General features: G+C 45.4%; 1 protein-coding gene across 1 annotated transcript; it reads right to left on the bottom strand.

Moving 5' to 3' along the window:
* Nucleotides 1–4,905: 4,905 nt before the first annotated feature.
* LOC149741359 (uncharacterized) lies at nt 4,906–21,972 on the bottom strand. Its single transcript, XM_089872269.1, has 2 exons — nt 21,130–21,972; nt 4,906–8,249 (listed from the first exon to the last, which is right to left on the bottom strand). The coding sequence occupies exons 1-2, from the start codon at nt 21,752–21,754 to the stop codon at nt 6,832–6,834; spliced, it is 2,043 nt and encodes a 680-aa protein (XP_089728395.1). The 5' UTR covers nt 21,755–21,972; the 3' UTR covers nt 4,906–6,831.
* Nucleotides 21,973–22,149: the final 177 nt, after the last annotated feature.

Below are 22,149 nucleotides of genomic sequence, written 5' to 3'. Positions count from 1 at the left end.
CCGGGGGTCGGAAACCGAAAGAGTAAAGCCCAACAGAGAAGACGAACAATACTTAACATTAAGCAACATTGGTTTTGATGGAATCCACTCTTTATGTTAAATGTCCTTGAATGCCGATGATCAAAACCGAGATGTCGATTGCTCTCTTCACATCAAAGGCAAACTACTCTCAAGTATACTTACAACATAAAACCGCAACGTGGTCGTCTGTTCCGAGTTATACCAACGCAACGCAAGAGAAACATTATTTTTTGGGATGGGAATTTGGGGGCCGAGTACCTCAGCGTGATTTGCTGCCCTTATGGTTGCGGCATTGGGGTTTTCACGGGTTTGACTTTCTCCCTTATAATGGTAAGGTGGTCGGATGTTTTTCTAAACGCCATTACGTCATTGGGGTCGGTTGGGTAGCTGAAAAAACGAAAGTACGCACACGGGATGCTATGTTGGCCAACCGGCTGTAACGAGACGTGAACGAACAAAACTGAATGGCATCTCGGTGCAAAGGGATTGTTGGGATCCCATCCTTAAAGCGTAGGCGGGATACAGACCGGTATGCACTACGATTTTTTAATGATCGGTCCTAAACGAAGGCGGGTTTCGCCTAGGAAGCTTACTCGTTTACGTCTTGTATGTAACTTTCTACTTTATCCTCGCGTGGCCGGAAAACGACAGAAGTTGAACACCGGGGTTTTGTTTCATACACCTTGTGCCAGCTTACAATTACCAAGTATGTATGTTAGTTTGTGGGTGATGGGAGATGTTTTAATTCTTTGGGGGCTGATAACTTAGACAACCCATTAGTGACCACCGAGTTGGAGAAATTGCCGTTATGTAACTTGCTCAGGGACACCTACGCCCACAGTAGTAGCAGCGAAGAGCCTTGAAGCCTTTACCTCTGGGTTAGAGGTAGGCGCGCTAACCAACTGTGCTATACGGCGCCGGGCATATCTTGTCCAGTTTGCAACATCCGAAGCCGTTTCCTTGTCTGCCGCGGAGCAATACAACCTCAGAATAAACAAGAGATAAAAGGTCGGAAAACCACACTGTTAAAAACCCCCACAAAGTGTTGGGAAACGTTTAATTAAGCTACTACTGAAGCTGTCTGCTTTGGCAGTCACAATTCCGCGCTGTAAAAAAGGAATGCGTTTTACACGGCTCGCATTTTCAGTTTGTTCCTCGCGCTGCAATAACATAGCAAGGGAGGGCAGAGAAACTTATCAAAACTTGGCCTTCTAAAACCCAACAGGCCCAGACACGATTCCATTCCGAGGTCTTACGGTAACACTTGAAAAAGCGCCGAAGCGATTTGCCGTCAAAATTGGCATTTGACGAATCGAAATTTCTTACCAATATGTTTTCTGCACCCGGGGCAGGCCGGGACACGAATCCCTCTACGCAATAACGTGTGCACTTATAACAAAGGTTCCGGGCGTTGATCACGTTATTAAACCGGCCGTTTAATTTTCCTTCCAAGTACTTGCCAAACACTTGTGCTTTTATACTTTAAACCAATGTGGGGACTTAAAAAACAACTGGTTTGGTGTAAGAAAAGAATGTTAACACGTCAATGGTTGGAACGAAAATTTGCCAGCCTCTTTTCGAGGAACGTCGACATGACGTCAGCGTTGTGACGTCATCTGTATAGAGAGCTTCCAGTGGTCCGTGAATAGAAAACGCCAAACAAAGGAATAAACAAAAGAGTTCTGGCCTATTTGAATATTACGGTAAGACGTCGAGCAAAAGGGGAAATCCATGTCAAAATGAACTCAAAAGATTTGTCAGCATAATCTAAATTGTAAGGTCATCCTATTTACTGTAACAAAAATGCTAAACATTTATTCGCAATCAGATTACATTGTATATGGTAGGGTTGGGAAACATCAGACACCTTTTCATTCTATTTTCTCGTCCTTTTTGGTGCTAAACAAAGAACATTCAAAAAGTTATAAAACTGTATCCTTACGACTCCCATAAACTGTTTAAGACACGGTCAGGATAATGGGATATCATGTGCTAAAAGTGTCCCATCTTCCCTACCCTACTATATATATTGGCTGTTTGAATAAAAGATAACCGAAGGAATTCAACCAGTCTCTGTGGCGAACCACAAGTTATAAAGCTATAATTAACCCAGTTAGCGTCGCGCCACTTATTAGTCGTTAAATAATTCGCTAATCTATCCAGTGCTTACACGGCGGCATGCCGATAAGGGTGCCTATGCAAACAGATACGGCAACAGTATCAACACTAAACGGCACCAATAGAACGCACCGGAACCAGCGGCGTAAGCGGGATACGAAATTACGCAATCTAGTTGCAACAGGCTATAGTGACGTTGCATTCTCGAGGGATTGCGCTGGTATTTTGTTACCGGACCTGCGTTACTATTGAAGAAGTTTCTGCCGTGTGAAAGAATACATACAATGACATAGGCATGGGAGAAATTTTGTATAACATTCGACACTATTATGACACTTTTCTAATTTGACCGACTTCTGAGAGAATGGTTAAAACAATTCTTATGTAACAGCCTATTAGAAATGGGCGCTCGATAAGAGTTTGACTGCTTGTGAAACGGATACGTGTACTGGTTATAGTTTACATAAGACTCCTTAAATCTTATCAGTTCGTACATCCTGTGCTGCGCGGACGATGGAAAATTCTACACAAATAAATGGACCAAGTAAAAGAGTGATGTAACCAGTAAGAAATCGATCGCTTATTTACAGGCGATGCTATTTCCATACGCGGTGTGGCTCAGACCATAACAGCTTAAGCGCAGTATTAGTGTTGTCACTGTTGGGTAATACATTCTCCATATGTGTGCCGTGTTCACTATTTAGTTTTGCATTGCATTATTTCGGTTTTGAGATACCCCTCTTCAAAGGCATTTCTGTCCGACGGTAACACGCATCTTGTTACACAGCCCAACAACGTTCTATCGGCATAATGTTCGCCATGCTATGCCAAGCATGCCCTCAATGCGGCACTCGAGTACAATTCGACTCAGTCTGATCTTGAAATTCAGTCGCTCTTGCCGCCTCCGCAGCTCCCACTCTTAATCTCCCACTTCGGAGAAAATTTGCTCCTCTCGCGGATATCCCTGACTATGTTACCCGAGACAGCATAGCGTTTCTTGTACAGGTTCTCCGTTTGTTTTCTTTATCAGCTGGGAGAGGAGACTTTTGTCCAGTAACAACACACGTACACTATTTGCTAATATTTGCTTGACCCACTCACTTATCGGCGATTAAAAATTCTTAGTCACAAACTAAAGTACCTCTAATTATGGTTTGATCGTTTTACGGCTTCCGCAATCTGCAGAACCAACTCGTTTTTCGATAATAGCCTTTTTGATGAAGGTGGAATTCACGCAGCTTTGCGAGGTCGCTTCAAGCGCAGGTTCGCGTCGCTGACCTTGAGGGCAACGATAAAAGTGCTCACAGTTCGGGTCTGACCTTATCTTAGCGGCATCGCATACCCCAAATCAATAGAGAGCATAGACCGCGTTTGTGGGTGGGCCCTTTCATTTTCACGCTGCGTTCTACTCAGACTGCAAGATTTGACCAATTGACCGTCACTTGACAAGATAAAGCTAAGTGGCGAAATGCAGACGCAACAAGATAGTATCGACCGGTAACACAGTCCATCAGCAGCTCAAACACTTAAATCCCAAACACCCGAAAGCTTAAGTCGCAGAACCACAAAAGAAGTTCTAAGAAAGCTACGTTAGGGCAGCACATTAAAAATCCTGTCAAACGACATTGTTAAACACTTTCGTACATCGGATGTGGTCCGCCGTGGAATGTTGTTTAAACAGTGCCTTCAAGTACACGCCATACGCGTGTGTGTGCTGCGAACAATAAAGAATATGGGCCGTCGAGTTGCTATATTCACACACGGCAGAACATAATGTTCTGTCCAAATACTGTTCATTGTACTGCACATTACATTGAGTCTAAATTACGCTGGTAGGTGCCGTCTATTTTTAACGGTAGTGATTTCGTGTATTGAACCAAAGGGCGTATAAATAAAGCAAGAACCAGCGGTTTAATTTCAAATAAAGCTTTTTTGGTGGAAAAGAGAGAACACACACTCGCAGTGTTGTGGCAGGATTTCCCGCCAAATGTCACGTGATAATGTTTTGGCGGGAATCACCAAAACAATATCAAGCCAGCGACACAATAGCCCTTCAAACAAGCCGCCCCCAAACCCACATATTTTCCTATTGTTAATATGCTATTGCGAGTATGGAACTCCAATTTAATGGTATAGCTACCTTATAATAACACTGGTCTAAATGCCCTATGGCTTGAATGGCTGCATGAATATTTAACGTGGTGATTTCCGACATTTAATGACGTCACATGAGCCTCACAACTTAGCGACAAACTTCGTTTCTTTGGTCGAGAAAATCAATAAGGCGAAAGTACGCAAGTGGATTCCAGGCGATCTTTTAACACTTACACTCGAATGACGTGCGAGGGACACATCTACGTAGGTTACTTTAAACCGCTACATCTAAATTTCTAAAACAAGCATTAAATCAAATTTATTTTAAAGAACAAGCGATTTGTAAAGTGTTTGTTTATGTTTTAAACGACTGAATTATATTAGAGTTTTTAACTAGTCATGCCCTGTTACATGTTTATGAATTCGTCTTGTTTTGTAAAGGGAAAGAAAACTTTTACAGAAGGGTTTTCCCCCAGTCGTCTGGTGAGCGGGGAAGTTTAACTGCTCGAATTGCAAGACACTGTTAAGCCTATGTCTTATCTGAGGTATTTCAATTATTAACCACTAGACTACGGTCGCCAGCTGCCTGGTAGGCCTAAGTATATGCTATGTAGAATACTTGCATAAACTAACTTTGTTGGGTTTGAAGAAATTACAAATAAACAACATAAATTCCCTTCTCCCGCGTTTATTGACAAGCTGAAACGAATGGTCAAAAGGAGACATATAGCTTTGTATATACTAAATGAAGAACCGAAAAAGAATTAAGGGAATAAGCAGCCCGTGCACGCATAACATACGGTGGGGTGTGAGTTAAAAGGAAAATTTGGAGTTCTCATGCATGGGACAAAAAAAGGCGAACATATTAGGAGGCGCTTGTTTAACTATACAGCCAAATTAGAAGGTCAGTTTTGGTGATTTTTAGGGTTATAGCACGCAGTGTTAGAATGATTGTACGCGACCGAAAGGGAGTTTTTTGCAAGTAACGCAAACTAAACGAAGCAGCTAAAATAAACGCGTTTAACGAAGGATTCGAAGAAGCCCCGTTACGCGGGCATGCACTCAACACACAGCACACGCAATTTGCTATTAAATAGGGATATCTGTACACACACACAGTTACGCGCGTAAAATACAAGGGGGAAATTACAAAGGGTATATTCACAAAAAAAAACAAGTAAGCATAGTAGCGAGTACCTGAACGGAGACGCGCGTCGTTGTGGTGACGACATACGCTCCGGTCTACCCTTCTTTCTACACAAGTTATTTAGCAGCAGGAAGTATTGGAAATAGACTCCTTCGAACGTAAAGGTATTAAAACTGAAAATCAAACAGAAAAAAAGCGGGGTCGGGCGAACTCCGACTCGCGGGTGGCGACGTTTTTTTGCTATCTATACGACGTAAAGTACCGGGAAACGGGCGAGAACGACCCGCTGGGGGTTAAACTCGCGAAGCGCTTTTCAGCAACGGCGTTGCTCGGAATCACAGACCACAGTAATATGAGTCGAGGTAAGAAACACGATGGCCGAGGTTCGGGAAGACGACAGTGAGGCGAAAGCGGGATCGAGGCGGCACTGTCGCCTATATAATTCAACGAACACGGCCCGCGCGTTTTTCTCAACCGCGGGTTCAACACTTCGGGTTAATGTAGATACGTCTGACAACGATCGCGTTATATGGCCTCGGGGTTAGTGTAAAAAATGGGTGAATTTTACCAAAAAGGGGGCTCAAGTCGCCGCTAGGGAATAAGTAGGTTTGGTTAAGGCACGACATGGGTTGTTGGTAACATACGAACGGGCGAAAGCTGCGTGTTTAACAGTGAGCGACAACAGAATACTGATATGATTTACGATTACCAGACATGGCACTGGGATATTAGAAAATGTTTTTATGTGTTTTTGTTTATATTTTGAATTTTTTGTTAGCGGTTCGCTTGGTTTGAAAAGTTTTTATGGTTTAGCAGCAACTGGAAAAGGAAAAATAAAAGTCTATGTTACACTGGCAGTGGGGAAAGCGTAGTGCTCTATGGTAGTAGGCCCTTAGCGTGAACGCTACGTCAAACTGTTCACGATGCTACGCTACAGCTTTATACAAATGCATACAATTGGCGAAGTAAGGCAAAAACGTGGGCGGTCAAACAACGAAAAAACGAAAAGCGATGATTTGTGGTGTTTGGCAGTGGTCGGACATTATCGGCTGTTTTGAAGTTAAATTACAATTTCGGGGAAGTATTTACACTTTACGGGTCTGGGGTTGTTTTGGGGTGGAATGTGGGTATAAAAAGTAACGAAAAAAAACGAATTCGGTCCGTGGAACACAACTACTGGTTGACTCGATTCGTGGTGGTAACGAAAAAACAGAAGGAAATCATAATTAAAATTCATAAAACAACTTAAAAGGCTGCGGTCGTTGCCGCGCGGACAAGTCAGAAATAATAAAAGATAATTTTAACGAAAAAACAACGAACGGTAGATAGAACGAAAAGTGCCCGATGGTAAAATAATCTGAAAAAATAAAAAGAAAAAAAAAACGCTATGTCTATCCGGCGAAAAGTGGAATTGTAAGTTTGTAGGTCTTAACGTGTAAGAAGTCAGGGGTTTAGAATGAGTAAACGTTCGTAAAGGTTTCTTTTAGATGGTCCTCCGCAATATAGGCTTCTTCGCCGCTGATTTCTGCCTCATAGTCGGAGTAGCAGTCGTTGTTTTGGTAAAAAACAGAAGTTCTGTCATCTTCCATATCTTCCTGGGTGTTGGTGGCGGTAACGTCTTGCACGACGTATGTGACGGTTGCTACTTCAGGTACGCCGACCACGCGCTCGCATTTGACCGTGGCGGGGATCGAGATCGTCTTCACGGAGGAAATCTCGGATGCGAGAGAACGCAGGCGCTGTTGGAGCGCAAGTTGACGCTGCTGAAGACGCGCCTTTTCGCTCTGAAGCTGTGCGTGCTCCTGTTGAAGCTGGAAGCTGTAGTCACGGGCTTTCTTTAGAATTGTGACTTTCGGGGTGCGCTCCTGTTCGGCGAGCTCCGGGACGCATTTACGTAGCGTGTGGAACGATGTACGAAGACCTTCACGTCTCTGACGTTCAAGGACATTGTGGGCGACTCTTATGAGCTCTTCGTCCGACCCAGAGCTGCTGCTGGTGGCCTCACTGCTTGCTGTCCTTGTTTTTTGGGGCGAAGTCGGGGCATCGCCGTTTGAGCTAGCGGGACTGCTGGCTGGAGAGTCGAAGGTCTGCACGATCTTCGCCTTTGTCTTCTTGGCATATTTCTTCTTCTCAGTAATTGGTACTGGAGCGTAGATTCGCTCTGTCTTGATGGGCTGTACAGTTTTGAGCGACTTTAGCTCTGGTATGTCGTTGGCTAGGCTGGGGTTGGTGGAATTGGCGAATGCGTTCAATTTGTTGGCGAGCTCACTGCGATGCCTCATCACGCCGGTGTTTGATACCATCGAGACGCCGTCAAGGGACAGAAAGCGTCGTTTGGGCCCAACAGGTGCCGCCACATCTGTAACGTTAGCGTTTTCTTTGCCATTCTCGTTGATCCCCATTAAAGCGGACGGAGTAGCCATACGCATTATTTGGTGAACGCCATTGCTGGTTTTCTCGCCCGGACTGCTGTACCGGCGTTTTGTTGCAGTTGCGCTTGCAACAGTTGTCGAATTAACCACTGGGAGACGTTTTAACTGAACGTTGACCTGCTGCTGGGTACCGGTTTTGTTGGTAAGGGAAACTACGTTCCTGTTTTTTACGATCATTACCGTCTTCTTTTGCCCGTTGCTAGTAACTTGCTGACCGATTTGAAGTTTTGCCTTGGTCCTTCCGCGTATCTGGTCGTCGTTGATTGGTGTGCGATCCTGCAACCGGTTTACGCCGGTCGTGACTAGTTCAAGTTGCCTGTGCTTGCCGTTCTGCCTCGCCACGAGCGTGCCAACATATTTGCGGCCTTGCGAAACGACGCCGAGCGTGGTGGTGGTGTGATTCGCCTTGTCCACGGTAACCACGTCTATTTCCTCGTCTGCAAAGAAAGTGGTTTGTTAACTTTGTTGTTTAGGGTTAAACTGTATTGTATTAAATAAACCAAGTGCAGCGAAAACCACGTAATCTTACTACCCGAGGCCTCGTATAAGCGAGAGTCCTGGTAATCCAGTAACAAGGCGTTCTAATAAGCCTAAATTTCGGTTTTGCGTTGCGAATGTCAAGGTAGAATGAACGCGCCCGGGGGTATGCAACGCGCCTTATGGCAAGCGGCTCGCCATGTAGCAGGCCGAGTGCATACACGTCTACCACCGGCTGATGGCCAGATAACCTTTACCCTCAATGACCCCATGAAAAAATGCAAGAAAATGCATCGGAAGTTGTCATATTACCCCCAATGACCGAGCTTAAGAGTAGTTTAACTTATTGTGTGAAATTTCCACCACAAACCGCGAGGGTTGATAAAATGAATCGGTGTAATTAATAGCGCGGTGTAGTGGGTGTGCATAATATAGCATGACGTCGCGGTGTACGTCGTTGCACAGACGGCTTCAAAGAGGCTGCTTGTAACCGATCAATCATAAGCGTATCGCACCAGAGCGATGCATGTAGGAAACCGGTGTCGTAACCGTCGCGCTATCAAACGGGCATGTTGAATGGCACCGGATTTGTGTGGTTTTGACTGACGCCCGCAGCCAGCGGTGGTAAAATATGCGAGAGCTTCGTTATTACAGTCAAAATGACGCGCATGTATAGTGGTATGTGTGATTTAAATTATAAACATCCGATTGACTCTCATTGTGTTCGGATGACATGTCAGTTATGAAAAAGTACTTCCTGCCGCCGAGACCACCACAAGGGACCATATTAGAGTCACCTGTTCGTGGCGAATTCCACTGTACGGTAAAATATGTCATTGAACTGCACCCCTTTGAGATATATGCCGGCTGTACGCCGCTGACGAAATATGATCGTTTAGTCGAGCACCCGGGGGAAGTGTGTAATACCTTCGTAACTAATGACAACACATGTTGGGAACTCGTCCAAAAGCGGTAAATGCGCAAGTCAGTCGATCTCGGTCCGCTGAGCGGAAATGTATCCGACAGTCTAAGCATGTCACGGATGCCCAGCGCCGTGGTTTGAAAATCGTGGTAAAATTTGCGGCAAAAACTGCGGATTCTGCTGCTCGTCTTAGCCATAATACGCGTTCAGCTGCGCACGGAGGCAGCACGGAGCGGGAAGCGCCAATTACTTAGGAATTTTGCGCCGTTACATTTGCACGAAAATCCGGAGCTGTATGTTGCAGGTCGAGCGAGCCTTTGAAGGCGGTAAGCTATTCCCAAGCCACCGTAAATAACCAAGAAACTCCGGGAGTTTGTATCATTCTGCGCGCCAGTATGGCTGACTTTGGCCTCGGCGCAAGGGGTCGCAACAGCTGTGCGCTTGCGCTGACCGATCCAATTATCCTGTCTGGCCGGACACAACAAAGCCTATCGAGACCAGACGGAATCACTGCTTTTTTAAAGCTGTAAGCTTATTTCGAATGTGTGGTTCGCACACAAAGGGTGTAAATTGGCGGGATTGTTGCTCGGGTAAAACGGATTTTAACCTTGCATTGACCTCGGCAAGCTAGATACTGACGGAAGGCCACAGTGCATTAGTATGGTCGGTCCCTTTAAACAGTTTCCTGGACTACAAAACACACAGCGCAACGGCCAGAGTATACTGTGGTGAATGGAAGCATGCCCTTCTGGCGGCACCCGCTCCCATTCATGCAATTGGCGTGGGAACTCGCGTGTCGGAACTTAAATGTGGAAGAGCGAATTACTGCAAAAACCGGTAACACACCACACAGTTACTACGAAAAAATGCAAAAAAACGAGGATGCACCACACATCAAACATTTGTCCCTGCCATTAACTTTAACCGGCAGATGGTAAACGGGCAGTACAAACACGCGTATCTCGGCGGGTGGGGGGCTGTTAATGCGGCCTTTCTCGGAAAGTGTTACTCATAAATGTAGTTAAAACTTCTTACATAATACCGTAGGCGTTAATCATTGCAGGAATAAACGATTATGTACACCCAGCTTGGATGTATTGTTTAAAGCGGGTGAATTTGTGACCGTTTACGAATGTGTCATCATTTGTCTTTTGTGTATTGATTTAATCAGACTTGGCAAATAACGACGTTCGCGCGAAAACAAGACAAACCGACTGTGTATTTCAATACAAATCACGCTATTGTTAAAGTTTTACGATAACGGACGATTAAAGTTGTGGAAATTACTTGCATCGGCCGCTATTTGCATGTTGTTTTAAACGTTTAGTCTTAAGCCATGTAAAATAGTTGATGTACCCTGGACTAATCTAAAAACGACGGTGCGCTCACTGTAACACGTATGCGTGGGCAGTGCTAGGAGCGTGGGAAGCCGCCCTACGGTAAGGGGGTCAAATTTAAAAGTGGCTGTAATAGGTTTTAAAAACAGCTTGCTGGGGCTATGATCAACGAGCAAGAACGGTTAGCAGGAGGCTGTGGTATGCACCGGCAGTTAATTAAGAGTACATGTTGGTTTCTTAGAGGCGATACAGCGCATCGCTTCTGTCTAAATCGAACGGGACCATTTTAGGCTGTTTTATTCTGTAAGGGTGAGGTCCTACACTCAAATCATGGGACCTTGGATTTGGGGCACAGACGGGATATTTCTTTTTAGATGCTATCGTGCACTTTGAAGCGGGCATGCACTATGTTGAACACGTTTTGAGTTCGTAAACTGATGTACGTGAGATGTTTTTCGACACAGCATAAATTAGGGCGATCATATTACCAAGGAAATTACTCGTCGTCCGGCGTGTAACACTACGGAGGCCTGCATGTTCGTTTGGGCTGGTTACATGGGAACTGACCGATGCGAAAACAAAACATTGCCTGTTATAGAGACTGGTTTGTAGCAGCCTGCTTTCCTATAAATGGGGTGAAAGATGTTGTCATATTTTGCGTATGAACCTGTTTCGTTAATTAATAGTACGACAAACTTTAATGAATGTAAACGAAATGTTTTCTCTAGTGGATTGAACGATCGTTCTTGGTAACGAACATTGCGTAAGCGAAGTCTTTTAAATTTAGGATCAGATTTGAAGCCAGTTTCCTCAATACACAAAACGACAATTTGCATAGTAGAACCCGGGTGCTTTTGTTTAAAGTGGTTAGCAACCGTAGGCATGCCAACAATGCGACGGTCCACTTCACACAGTGCGCATGCGCAGCAACGATCGAGAAATTACAGGATCGAAAGATCACCGGTCAGCGAGTTCACCACGGTTCGTTCGACCACCCTGCCTGAACTCGGGCGCTTAACGAAAACTCGGTCACAGTTCAAACCAAGTCGGTACGGTACTTCACTATTTCACACGGTATGTAATCAGCGGGAATACCACAGGAAACTTCGTCGTTAAGACTACTAGTAAAAAAGACGGAGTTCGCCTTCGTTGCTGGCGCTGTATTATATTCCAGTTGGAAAGAAAAGCAAACACGATCTTATGAAACTAGACCACATTTGTTGGGGGTAATGACGGTAGCAGGATGTTAATTCTACACCTTCATCCTTAATGCGTCTATGGTTGGCGCGGGGAACCAACGGTCGTCCAAAATTTTCCAGGAGCAGATCAGCCTGTCCGGTTAAAGCGCTAGTTCGTACGTCAAAGCGCGTGCGGAGAGGAAACATTAAATTTTGAAATGTTTGTGCTGTGGAGCAAATCAAGCAGCAAGCGTAGGCGGACTACCGCACGCCACTTCATCTCGGAGCTCGAGAGCACACTGTGGCCATATGATGCCGCTAAACAAGCTCTTTGTGCGTTAGAGATGTCCGCTGTTGTAACGTGAAAAATCCGTGTCAAGTGTTTGCTGGCGCACGGCGGTACTGGGATGATAGTACAGATGTTAACATAAATCACACATCACTGCGTGCCAGTACCTTTGTTTTAACAGCGACATGAATGGGGAAACAGTTGCTTCTTAAACAGTTATGCAAAATCCGGCCCGTGCCATTATAAACACATGTCGGACGAGCGTTATATTTTGATGGGTCGTGTAATTTTAGTGAGACAGATATGACAGATAATACACTCGAGATAAACAAATCTGGGCTGGTTTACACAAGCAAATCTCGGCGAAGACCTACGCTCCTCCTGTCGCAGTCGGGACCAGGTGTGGAGGAAATCGTAACAACAATCGACACAAAAACAAAACAAAATGCATTAATTTAAAGTAGACACTGTTTTGACTGCAATGTCTTCTAAACGCTCTCTGATACCAGTCCCCCAAACAGCGCATGTCGTAACCAGATCTTAATTTCCTAATTTCCAGATGTCCGGGCTCGCTGTTTAGGAGACATTCTACGTAGAAAGACGGTTTGGAACGACATGTGTGCGTATGTTTGCGATATTGCACAATATATGAAACGCCGCTTCTGTCTCTCTCTATAGTGTGCACCAGCAGTTTGCATTGGCTGTTTGAACTTTAAAGCTATAGTTCCGGGTGCAAAATGACAATTGCGCAATTTGTAAAGCTTCAAAAGCTATCCCCAAGCGTATTCATGGCTCGGTCGAGACCTCGGCTGTGGTTTTAGTGCAGAATCAGTGTTGGCGCTCGGCAAACACCTGCTGCGATCTTGAGTAAAAGAAGCGAACGACCCGCCCCTCGTTTAAACAGTTTGTCACGCTAAAAATATGCTGACGATAAGCGCTGGGGACCAAAATTCTTCCTAAAGCCGCATAATTTATCGCGTATTTTGATTTACCTACAATAAACGTGATAAAGGAGTGGGGTAGCGGGTATTGAACTACGCGTTGCGCCTTTGAATGCGATAGTGGTGATGGCCTACGGTGATTCACGACGATCATTAGTAATTCCGGTATAACGCGTATACGACACACAAGGCGCCGAGCATTAATAACAAACCGACTACACGGGGTGGCTTGTGACTCAGTGTGTCGAGGGCCCCTTATGACGTCATAGACAGGAAAAACAAAACTTTTCAACGATTACTTTTCGCCAAACATCCGGCAGTGATTTTTAAATCGACGCCGCCGACAACAGCTGATGCGTTGCTGGGTATGCGGGCTGCCAAGTTAAATGTTCGACTGCGCCTATAAGTCAGGAAACCTGGCAGCGGCAAGCGACCTATGAATCACATACATTGGGGCTCAATGTAAAACCAGCACCGCCAAATTGTCATAGCGGGGTAGAATTATAAAGGATGCCTGGGAGCTAGAAGGACGTAGTACGCAAATTGTACGAAAATATGATACAATGCGCTTAAAGTATTGAACTAATATAAGCGGAATAATGAATGAACCAGGCGCTAATGATTCGGGCGCCATTGTGTTTACGTAAATCAGTCTCCTTTGTAAGCGTGAATTTAAATCAAAGGAATTTGCATTGCCAGTGTACATATCAGCTTTATGTGCATATTATACGACGGGGCGACGTCTCAATGTTAGGAATTTATTCATTTACAACGAGCATGCAATTCATGTCGCGCTCATGTGCCTAAATACACACAAGCGATGGGCATAAGCCACACACTCAAACCACTTCAGTCCCAAGCGGGTCATCATCGTAAATAGTCTATTGTGTCCTTGGGCATAACTGCATACGCGGCGCTTTCGCAATCCATAGTGGGTTTCGTAACCAACCGCTATTGTTGCGCAACCGCTGCTTGCAGCAAGTCGCCACGACGAATGCAGCACGTATAGATGCGTTTCTTTTCTTACAGTTTACGTTTTACGAGTTATTAAATGGAAATTAACAATGGGCGGCAATGAAACTTAATCGATTACCGGAAAATGAGTGACAGCTTTTCCTGTTACTACGCTGCTACACCAGTGAAAAACGGTTATAGTGTACAATTTTCAGAGGGTAGCGATATTCGAGTACATGTTTCCTATCCATATGGTTCCAACGGTTAAATCTGTATGGAAAAGCGGACAGAACTGGTATCGGCCCTTGCATGTAACAGTAATGTTTCACGTCAGCGGTTGAATTGACGACAGCAGACATTCGGCCGCCTTGAACGGTAGCAGTTCCAAATATAAAATACTAAAATAGTGCGGTTTCCCAAACGCAATGACGTCACGCCGTAGTATTAAGGTGCACACAGTATTACGAAATACTCCACGTACAAGCTGTCGGTGTATGTTTGCTCGTGTATTTGAGGCGCTCCGAGCATACACATTTCGAGGCATACATGTAAAGGTCACAGACAAACAACGTTCCCGCTCCAGCGTTTTATGAATGAAGAACCTCATATCGTTTCACGTGGACGGAAAACCAAATTAAGGCAAACAGACAAGTTGGGAAGTCGAGATTTCTACAGCTACTTTATTGCTTTGAGTCACCGGTTAAAAGCATTCTGCGTTCTCTTGGTATTTCATGTCGACACCTATTTTACAGGAGCGGGAGTACGCTACAGTATAAATACCTCTGCACTTGAAAGAAGAAGTGACCCGTATCCGGCTTTTCAGCCCCGCAAATATGACGGCCGGTAGTCGTTAATGCCGCGCGCACCCTTTCAATTTCGGTTTATTTATTTATAGGGCATTGCTTGCGCATTGGCACAAATGACCCGCTTAAATAGCAATTCCTGCTGGACGCCTGGCAGCGGCTTTGGTCACAGAGGCGGCAACGGACGTTGCAAATGAAAATCTTATTGCCGGATTACATACTGCTGCCCGCTAAGCGGTTAAACTAATTATACCGGTCGAGAAACTTTCACGAAGCTCTAAATGTTAACCATTTCGAGCGGTTTTGATTATACACTCGAAAGTGGACATTAAACTCTATTTTCATAGATTACGCAGCTCGCAGGCGAAAGTTTGTTATTAAACTAATTACCGAACGATTTGTGTAAATTTCTTTGCAGCAAAGCATAATAATTTGCGAAAAAGTAATTTGTCAAATGCGATAATTGCGTTGTATTATCCTGATTGAGTTGAGACCGTGGACAGCAGTAATAAGCCTGGGACACGATAGGGTAAAGGTCGAAAATGGCTCACTGCCACTGGCTTTATTATTTGCATAGGCGGCCGGAAGGGGATTTTAAAGTTATTAATTTCAATGGCGGCGGTGATTAAATTCGGCAACGAAGGGAATATAATAACCAAACGCGCTGTTTATGTTTGGGTAGACACTTCGGTACCAAGGCTGTTCTGGACCAGCAGAGATGTGTAGGAAACGGGGCCGGGTGGAACGCCGTGAAATTATATCAATTTCTGAAGCGTGCCGAATGATGACCGCTATAGGATTTGGGGCGACATATAGGGCGTGGAAGAACCAATAAAAACAAATCAAAAAGAGAGCGCGCACTGACCGCTATTCATCCTTTCCTTTATTCGGTCCACGCCAGAGTGCGCACACTTGTTAGTTGCAACGTTAAATGGCCGTTTAGAGTCATGGGCGAAATGGCAAGAGAAAGTGAGGACGGACGGGGCCGGGGATAATAATATCGATAGAGAGTGATGACTGACAGAGGAAAAGTGATACGAAAAGACTTTTCACCGGTTGTGCCGTGGACTGTCCGCCCCTCAGGCAAACAATCGGTCTGGGACGTCTATTGAACGGTGGCGAAGCACATCCCCCTAAAAACCCCCGGCCCCCGGCTGAACCGGAGAACAAATACATCGGAAGGAGATTGCGCGTTTTCGCCCCGAAAACGGGCCACAGCTTCCGCCCGGGGTTTTGTGATCCACTCGAGCCCGCACATAAACCGATCGCGCGGAAGAATAGCGAAATTCCGTCGCATGGCGGGGAGAATTGATAGCCGCAAATTGACAACCACTGCGCGGAACGAAAAGTGAGTTTGCGAGTAATGGACTTGCAGGAAGACCGGTCGCTTGGGACAATAAGAGTCAAGAAAGCGATCCGTCTCTTTCTGTGGTTAAATAAAACGGTATCTAAAGGCGTCATAGCATGATTCATATAACCCGTCTCTAAGAAAACCTGCTATTTTTTCGGGATTTTATTCATGTGGGTTCTTAAAGTCGAGGAGGTAAAGCGGAGATCTATGATTGACATTCATAACTAAGCTTTCAAATCTCTTCCGAGTGGACAGCTTATGAGTGCTTTGATGCGTAATACAGACCGGTCACGGCGAATCGGAGGCGTATATGCTCACGTATAGCGGCTTACTATAAGCGGCCCTTGACAAGCATTAATGTGTGCTTGTCGGTTATTCCCTGTTCAATTTATTTCTTATGAGGCTTAAAAAGCGCGAGTGAAGGTCGAATATTTGACGGCGAACACTTGAAAGCGATTCGCTGTGGTAACTGCCAACATATTACAAGGCAAGTCAGGCATTTCCGATCAAACAAGATTTGCAAGGTAACGTTTACATCGGCCACGACGAAGTGTTGATGGTTACGGCAAAATCTCGGCCGCGTTTTATTGAGAAAGGAGTGGTGATTATACTTCTACGCTTTTCGACGATTTTTCGTTTTCCTAAGCATTGGCCCAATCGCTGGGTTATTTTGAAATCTGACCGCGAAATTATATAATGAAAAGTGCGGAACACACACTGGGTAGACATAATGCCCAAGTTCATGTCGTGTCGCGCCGCACAAAGAGGCAAATATCAGTGTGCTGGGATTAAGAGGCGATTCGAAGAATGTGCTCTCAGCGTTATAAGCGCTCGTCATCGGGTAATCTGTTGGCGAGCAACGGGAGATGTAGCAATTAAGGTGCTGGTGCTGAAGAATGGCAAGCCTTGCCGGTAAAGTAACTAATTTCTCTTGAACGTTGGCGGATACACAAACGGACAGGCCGTCAAATGAAATCGTACAATCACGCCGCCACAATCGGCGTCACTGCGTTTCGAGGCTTATTAATCTTGGCCACGGCGGCAGTGGACGGAAAAATAACAGGTTTCTGTGCAAAACCTATCGCGCAACGGCGGTTCACCATCATAATTATCGTGGTTCGTGCTGCATTAAGTAGTGGTAGACCAGTTATCATCGGATAATACGATGTTCCGCTCTGTGAGAACATCAATGAGGCGGTGGTGCACATCAGACCGAATAAAAATTGCAGGAAAAAGTTTAGATATGACGAGTTAAGTTTGGTAGAGGTCCTTGCATGGCTGCCCTTTCAAGGAAGACGGTTAACGATAAAACACCGAACTTAGCGTATGATGTAATAACAGGCAATGCATTCTTTCACGAAGCGACGGCGTCTCGCCCGCATCAATACATCGATTGGCTCATGAAAAATTCAGCCAAAGACTAAACACGATAGGCACGACGTAATGCATCAAATGGAAAACAAAGCGCTTTGGTCTGTACGTACGTGAACGTGCGCGCGGGTGTGTGTGTGCAACGGCTTGCAGTCGAAGTTGACCAAGCGCTGACGTATAAACTTATGATTACCTTCTAGGATTTGGACAGAATTCGCGGTGCGCATTTATGTGGTAGGTTCTTTGGTAATCTCTGGGGTAAGAACGTGGAACGGGCATACCAGTGCGAAGTTTCAATTCAAATCAACACAAAGGGCGACAGCTATAATTTTGGTATCGGCGGGGAACAGTGCGGCGCCGGCGACAGCGTTCTGATTCGCAATACGAGGTACGTCGAACCTGTTGGCTTGGAAGATCAAACGATTTCAATTCGTTGCTATCAATTATTCATCGTGGGTGCAGACTATTACTTTGTCATAGGGGTAGAGTGAACTGGACACGGTAAAACGAGCTACCACGACGTGCGTAAGCGTTGGTAGCACGAAAACGATTGCGGGGGCGATCACACATCGTCATCAAAGACTCGCGACAGAAAACCAAAAATTTAAGTTCCGACCGTTTCCCAGCAACAGTACGGGTGTAATCAGCACTGTGGTGATGTTAATATGTGTGGCGGAACAAATGTCCCAAACCGCTATTTTTATTGCTTTAAATTGAGTAATCCCCGACACGCGTGCCGAGGTACCGTTTCCAGACGATTTCCAATTAGCAAGTCTGCCGAGGGCGAATTATATTTCCTATTATTCCTTGCCCGCATAAATCAAGACTTCAAAGATCGTCAAATCTTTTAATTCCCCAGAAAGCGTTGTGTGTAGTTACCTCGATGTGTATTCTGCCAAGTGTGTCAACGCGCCGCTCGTTAACAAAATTAGACCTAGGCTTAATAACGTCGAATTTAATTCGTACATCAAATAACAATTCCGGCGAATTTGGAAGCGGTCCGGTAAAATTGCTATTAAACCGGCAGGTCGTAAAAACGGGAATGTCGAATAACGCGTTGGTGGGAAATAGCGGAATCGACGGTGACGTTGGTGTTAAGAGAAGGCAGCATGTGAGAGGGGGTGCTAAGGTTCAAACGGAGTTTTCGCTCCATTGCACTCGCCTTACAATAACATCAATCGCGAACTAACAATTCGCGCCGCCAAAGCGCAAGTTCCGAAGACCAGCTGACAGTGGGGGTTGTCGCTTAAGCTGGTGGTAATGGCCTTGGAGATTATTGGCGGCCGTGGCGTCGCTAACGATGCATCGTTATGGCAGGGGTTCTGCTTTATGGACAGTATGAGCAACGCTTAGCTTGGGTGGAAGAGGTTATGAACAAAATAACGAGCCTTTTCCGTTTTATTGGCGGTTTTAATGCCCTGAATTGTTTAAGGACTCACCGTTAAGCGTATAATCTTGCGTTCGCGGCTTTTCTCGTTAAAAAGGCCTTTGGCAAAATTAACCAGCGAAATTAAATGTGACGAAAATGTTTCTAAACTTAAAACATGAACGAAATCTGCTGGACGGGGGTTTCCAAACCGGCATATTCATGCTGGCTGTGGCATTTCAAAAGGAGAAGGTTAGAATTGCGTCATCATCACTCAATACCGGAAGAATGCGCTTGAAGCAACAGACCGGTGAGCACTGACAACAACAGCTTAGCCTGAACTGACCACCCCTGGGGAAGAAGGCGCTCGGTTTTTCGAAGGTTTTAAAGACCGGCTCAACAGCGAGCCCGTATGACGCACGGCCCGAAATATGCGGGGGAATTGTTGCGCTGAACAACGCCGATTTTATCGGGCAGTATTCTGTGTCGGCATCTCGACGATAAATATAACACCCTGTACTTGAACCGGAGGCACACCCGTGTTGATGGATGTCATAGAATGAAACAAAGGAGGAAAATCGCTCATTAAGTAAACGGCGGACGATGAACTAAATTTTAACTGGTGGTTTTCCGTTTTTCATCGGGAAGAATTCCCCAGTGCGATAGCGTTTCGCCGCTTATTCATGTTTCGGAGCGGAGGCAGTGCTTTAAGTGAAGCAGTTACGTCAGCAGTAGCAAGAGCCCCTGGGAAGTGTCCCATTATCGCCTCGTGCATTTTTGCCCGGATAAGCGCATTTCGTAATTTTTTCGAGACGAACTGGCCAGCGAATTCGTTCCGCAGCTATTTACGTTATTTTTGTATCGGCTGACGATGGCTTTGAACTGGGCCCACTCGCCCACAGGCGTCTAACCTCAGAAGCAGCTTGGCCAGATAACCGGCCACTCAGTAACTCAAGTGGCGACCTGTGTTACATTGTCCATAGCAACTTAGCAAGCGTCTGCGTTTTTCCGACCAATGTAAACGATTACACCAAAACGACTGCAACATTACATAGGTATGACTCAATGCGATAGAATGTGGTATTGGGAAAGTGTGACGTACACAAAGATTGAAACATTATACTTACTATTATACTACCACAAGTTCAGTAAAACCAAGGTTTATAGATAGTGCAACACTGTAGCACTCGTGACGTTATTTTCCATCGCCCAGATTTTATTTGCGGTTTTCGTAACCTGCGGTCTAGATGTGTGCTTCCGGTAAAAACCAAAATAAAACGTTGAGATGAAAGCAGCCGACCGAGATACGCAACACCATCAAACGCGTGGTAAAAGTTTATTTGCTCGCCTTCAAGATATCAATGTGCGCTAAACCATGGTTCCGTCATATACAACTAAACTAAGATGTGGAAGACATATTGCCAGTAGTTTTACGTTGTCTGGAAAATCGAATAGGGCAATAAAATATGTAAGTTGTGAAAAGCTATCAGTCACGGGCTTTATTTGAAATTCTTATAAAGCGATTTTTTAAAGGCCAATGTACGGTGTTATATAGCTTTGTGCTAGGATTTGAGTGCCGGGCGTGTTTGTTTAACGAAATTGTCAATACAGGTCTCTTAACGGACGCAGAGGGACCGCATGTTAGTGTATATACAGTGATAAGTCTGTTAATTTCGGGCCTGGTAGTACTGGTAAGTGGAACGGCGGCAGATTAGAATGCGGAAATTTCACACGCCCAATTACCACGGCGATTTTTGGTAACAAAAGCACAAGTCCGACTTCCGTCGGATCAAGGTTAATTTAGTCTCGGTTTACCGAAGCGCATCAGCAGTAGGATGGACAAAGTCGGTGGCGCGCGGCGGGAATGGCGAACAGGGTCATAACATACGACCTTGAAGCTTATTCTTCAAAGCATCACGCAGCTAAGGTGCGCGGCCCGAACAGCTTATTCATACTGTGTTACGCAGACGGGCGTTATAGCGGTCCGGTATAACGTAAACACCTGAAGTTGCCACTGGTTCATTGTGGTTCAGTGTGATATAATGGCCGGGAGTGACAAGTGGGCATTTAAAAATTATGCGCTGGATTTAGTCTGGCAAATAATCGAAGCAGAAATGAAACCTCTACGCAGCCAGCTAGTCCATGGGACGAGTCGCGAGGAATGATATGTTGGCGGTGCGAAGCTGACAGCCATGGATATGTTAGCGCCCATCTAGACGGGCACTAAAAGCGGAAGCAGAAACAAATAGCCCGTAACTGCGTCAATCGCAGGTTTCGCTGCACAGCAAAATATGCGGACATTTAAAAAGATAACGAAATTTGACATACCTGAATCGCTGGTTGTTTCTAATGGTTCGGCTCGCCTCTTGGCACTGATGTTTGATGTTGGACTTAATCGTCTCTTCTCGGTGGCTGAATTGACCGTGAATACAGCTAGGGGGTTGACACATCCATTCGCCGCGTTGAAGCGCTGGGATCCCGGGGAGACGTTGCGCGGGCGTCCGACCCTCGAAACCTCGGAGTGGGGCTTGTGGCCGATTCCATTCCACATACAGTCCTTAATGAGCTTATAACTGGCATCAATCTCATTGGACTGGGCCTCCGGCTTGTTTGAAAAGTTCGGGGTTAAATCGACACTCGGCAATACTTGTTCGGTCGGTATCTCGCCGAGGCTCTCCTTGACCATTGAGAGCGTGTTGTCGGCAAAATAAGAGTCAGTGTCCGGCACCAGAGATTCGGGATCGAGGTCAGAGTCCAACGAGCCAAAGTGTTCGGGGGATCGTGGTGGAGTTGGCAGCAGCTCGAACTTTTTCCAGATTTCTTCGCTCAAACAAGCGCCATAGGTGGGACTCGATGGCGGTAGGTCTTCTTCTTGGTTGTAATAAAACAGCGGTCGCAGCTCATCGAACTGGGACATTATTGGATCGGTGTTTATCGGTGTGCTGAGCTTCATAATGAATTCAGAACTTCACCACAACGACCAAAGCTAACACTAAGCCTGCAAGTATCGGTATAAGATTAACAGTCCTTTTCAAAAACTCCTTAAACCCTAAAGGAAAATCTGATTTTCCGAAGTATTTGCTAATTGATAAATGTTGCAAAATTCTCTCTGCAACAATGCAGTGCCTTGTCGCTAGGCTAATTCTCGTCGTGTCTCCAGGAGGAGACAATAACGACATATGGTGGCGAAGGCGCTCGCCCGACTGTTTTATATCAAGCGAATAATCGCAGTATATTAAAGAAGCGAGTAAAAGAACTAACGACAAAGTAATCAAAGTCTTGGTAGTTTCAAACATAAACTAAGTCTAAATGGGAAAAAAGTCGATCAGCTGAGCTGGGAAAAACACA

Source organism: Ciona robusta, chromosome 1 (assembly GCF_009617815.1).
Source record: "Ciona robusta chromosome 1, ASM961781v2".
Classification (NCBI taxonomy): Eukaryota; Metazoa; Chordata; class Ascidiacea; order Phlebobranchia; family Cionidae; genus Ciona; species Ciona robusta.
The sequence above is the reverse complement of the archived record's forward strand: the minus strand, read 5'-3'. Positions and strand labels throughout refer to the sequence as shown.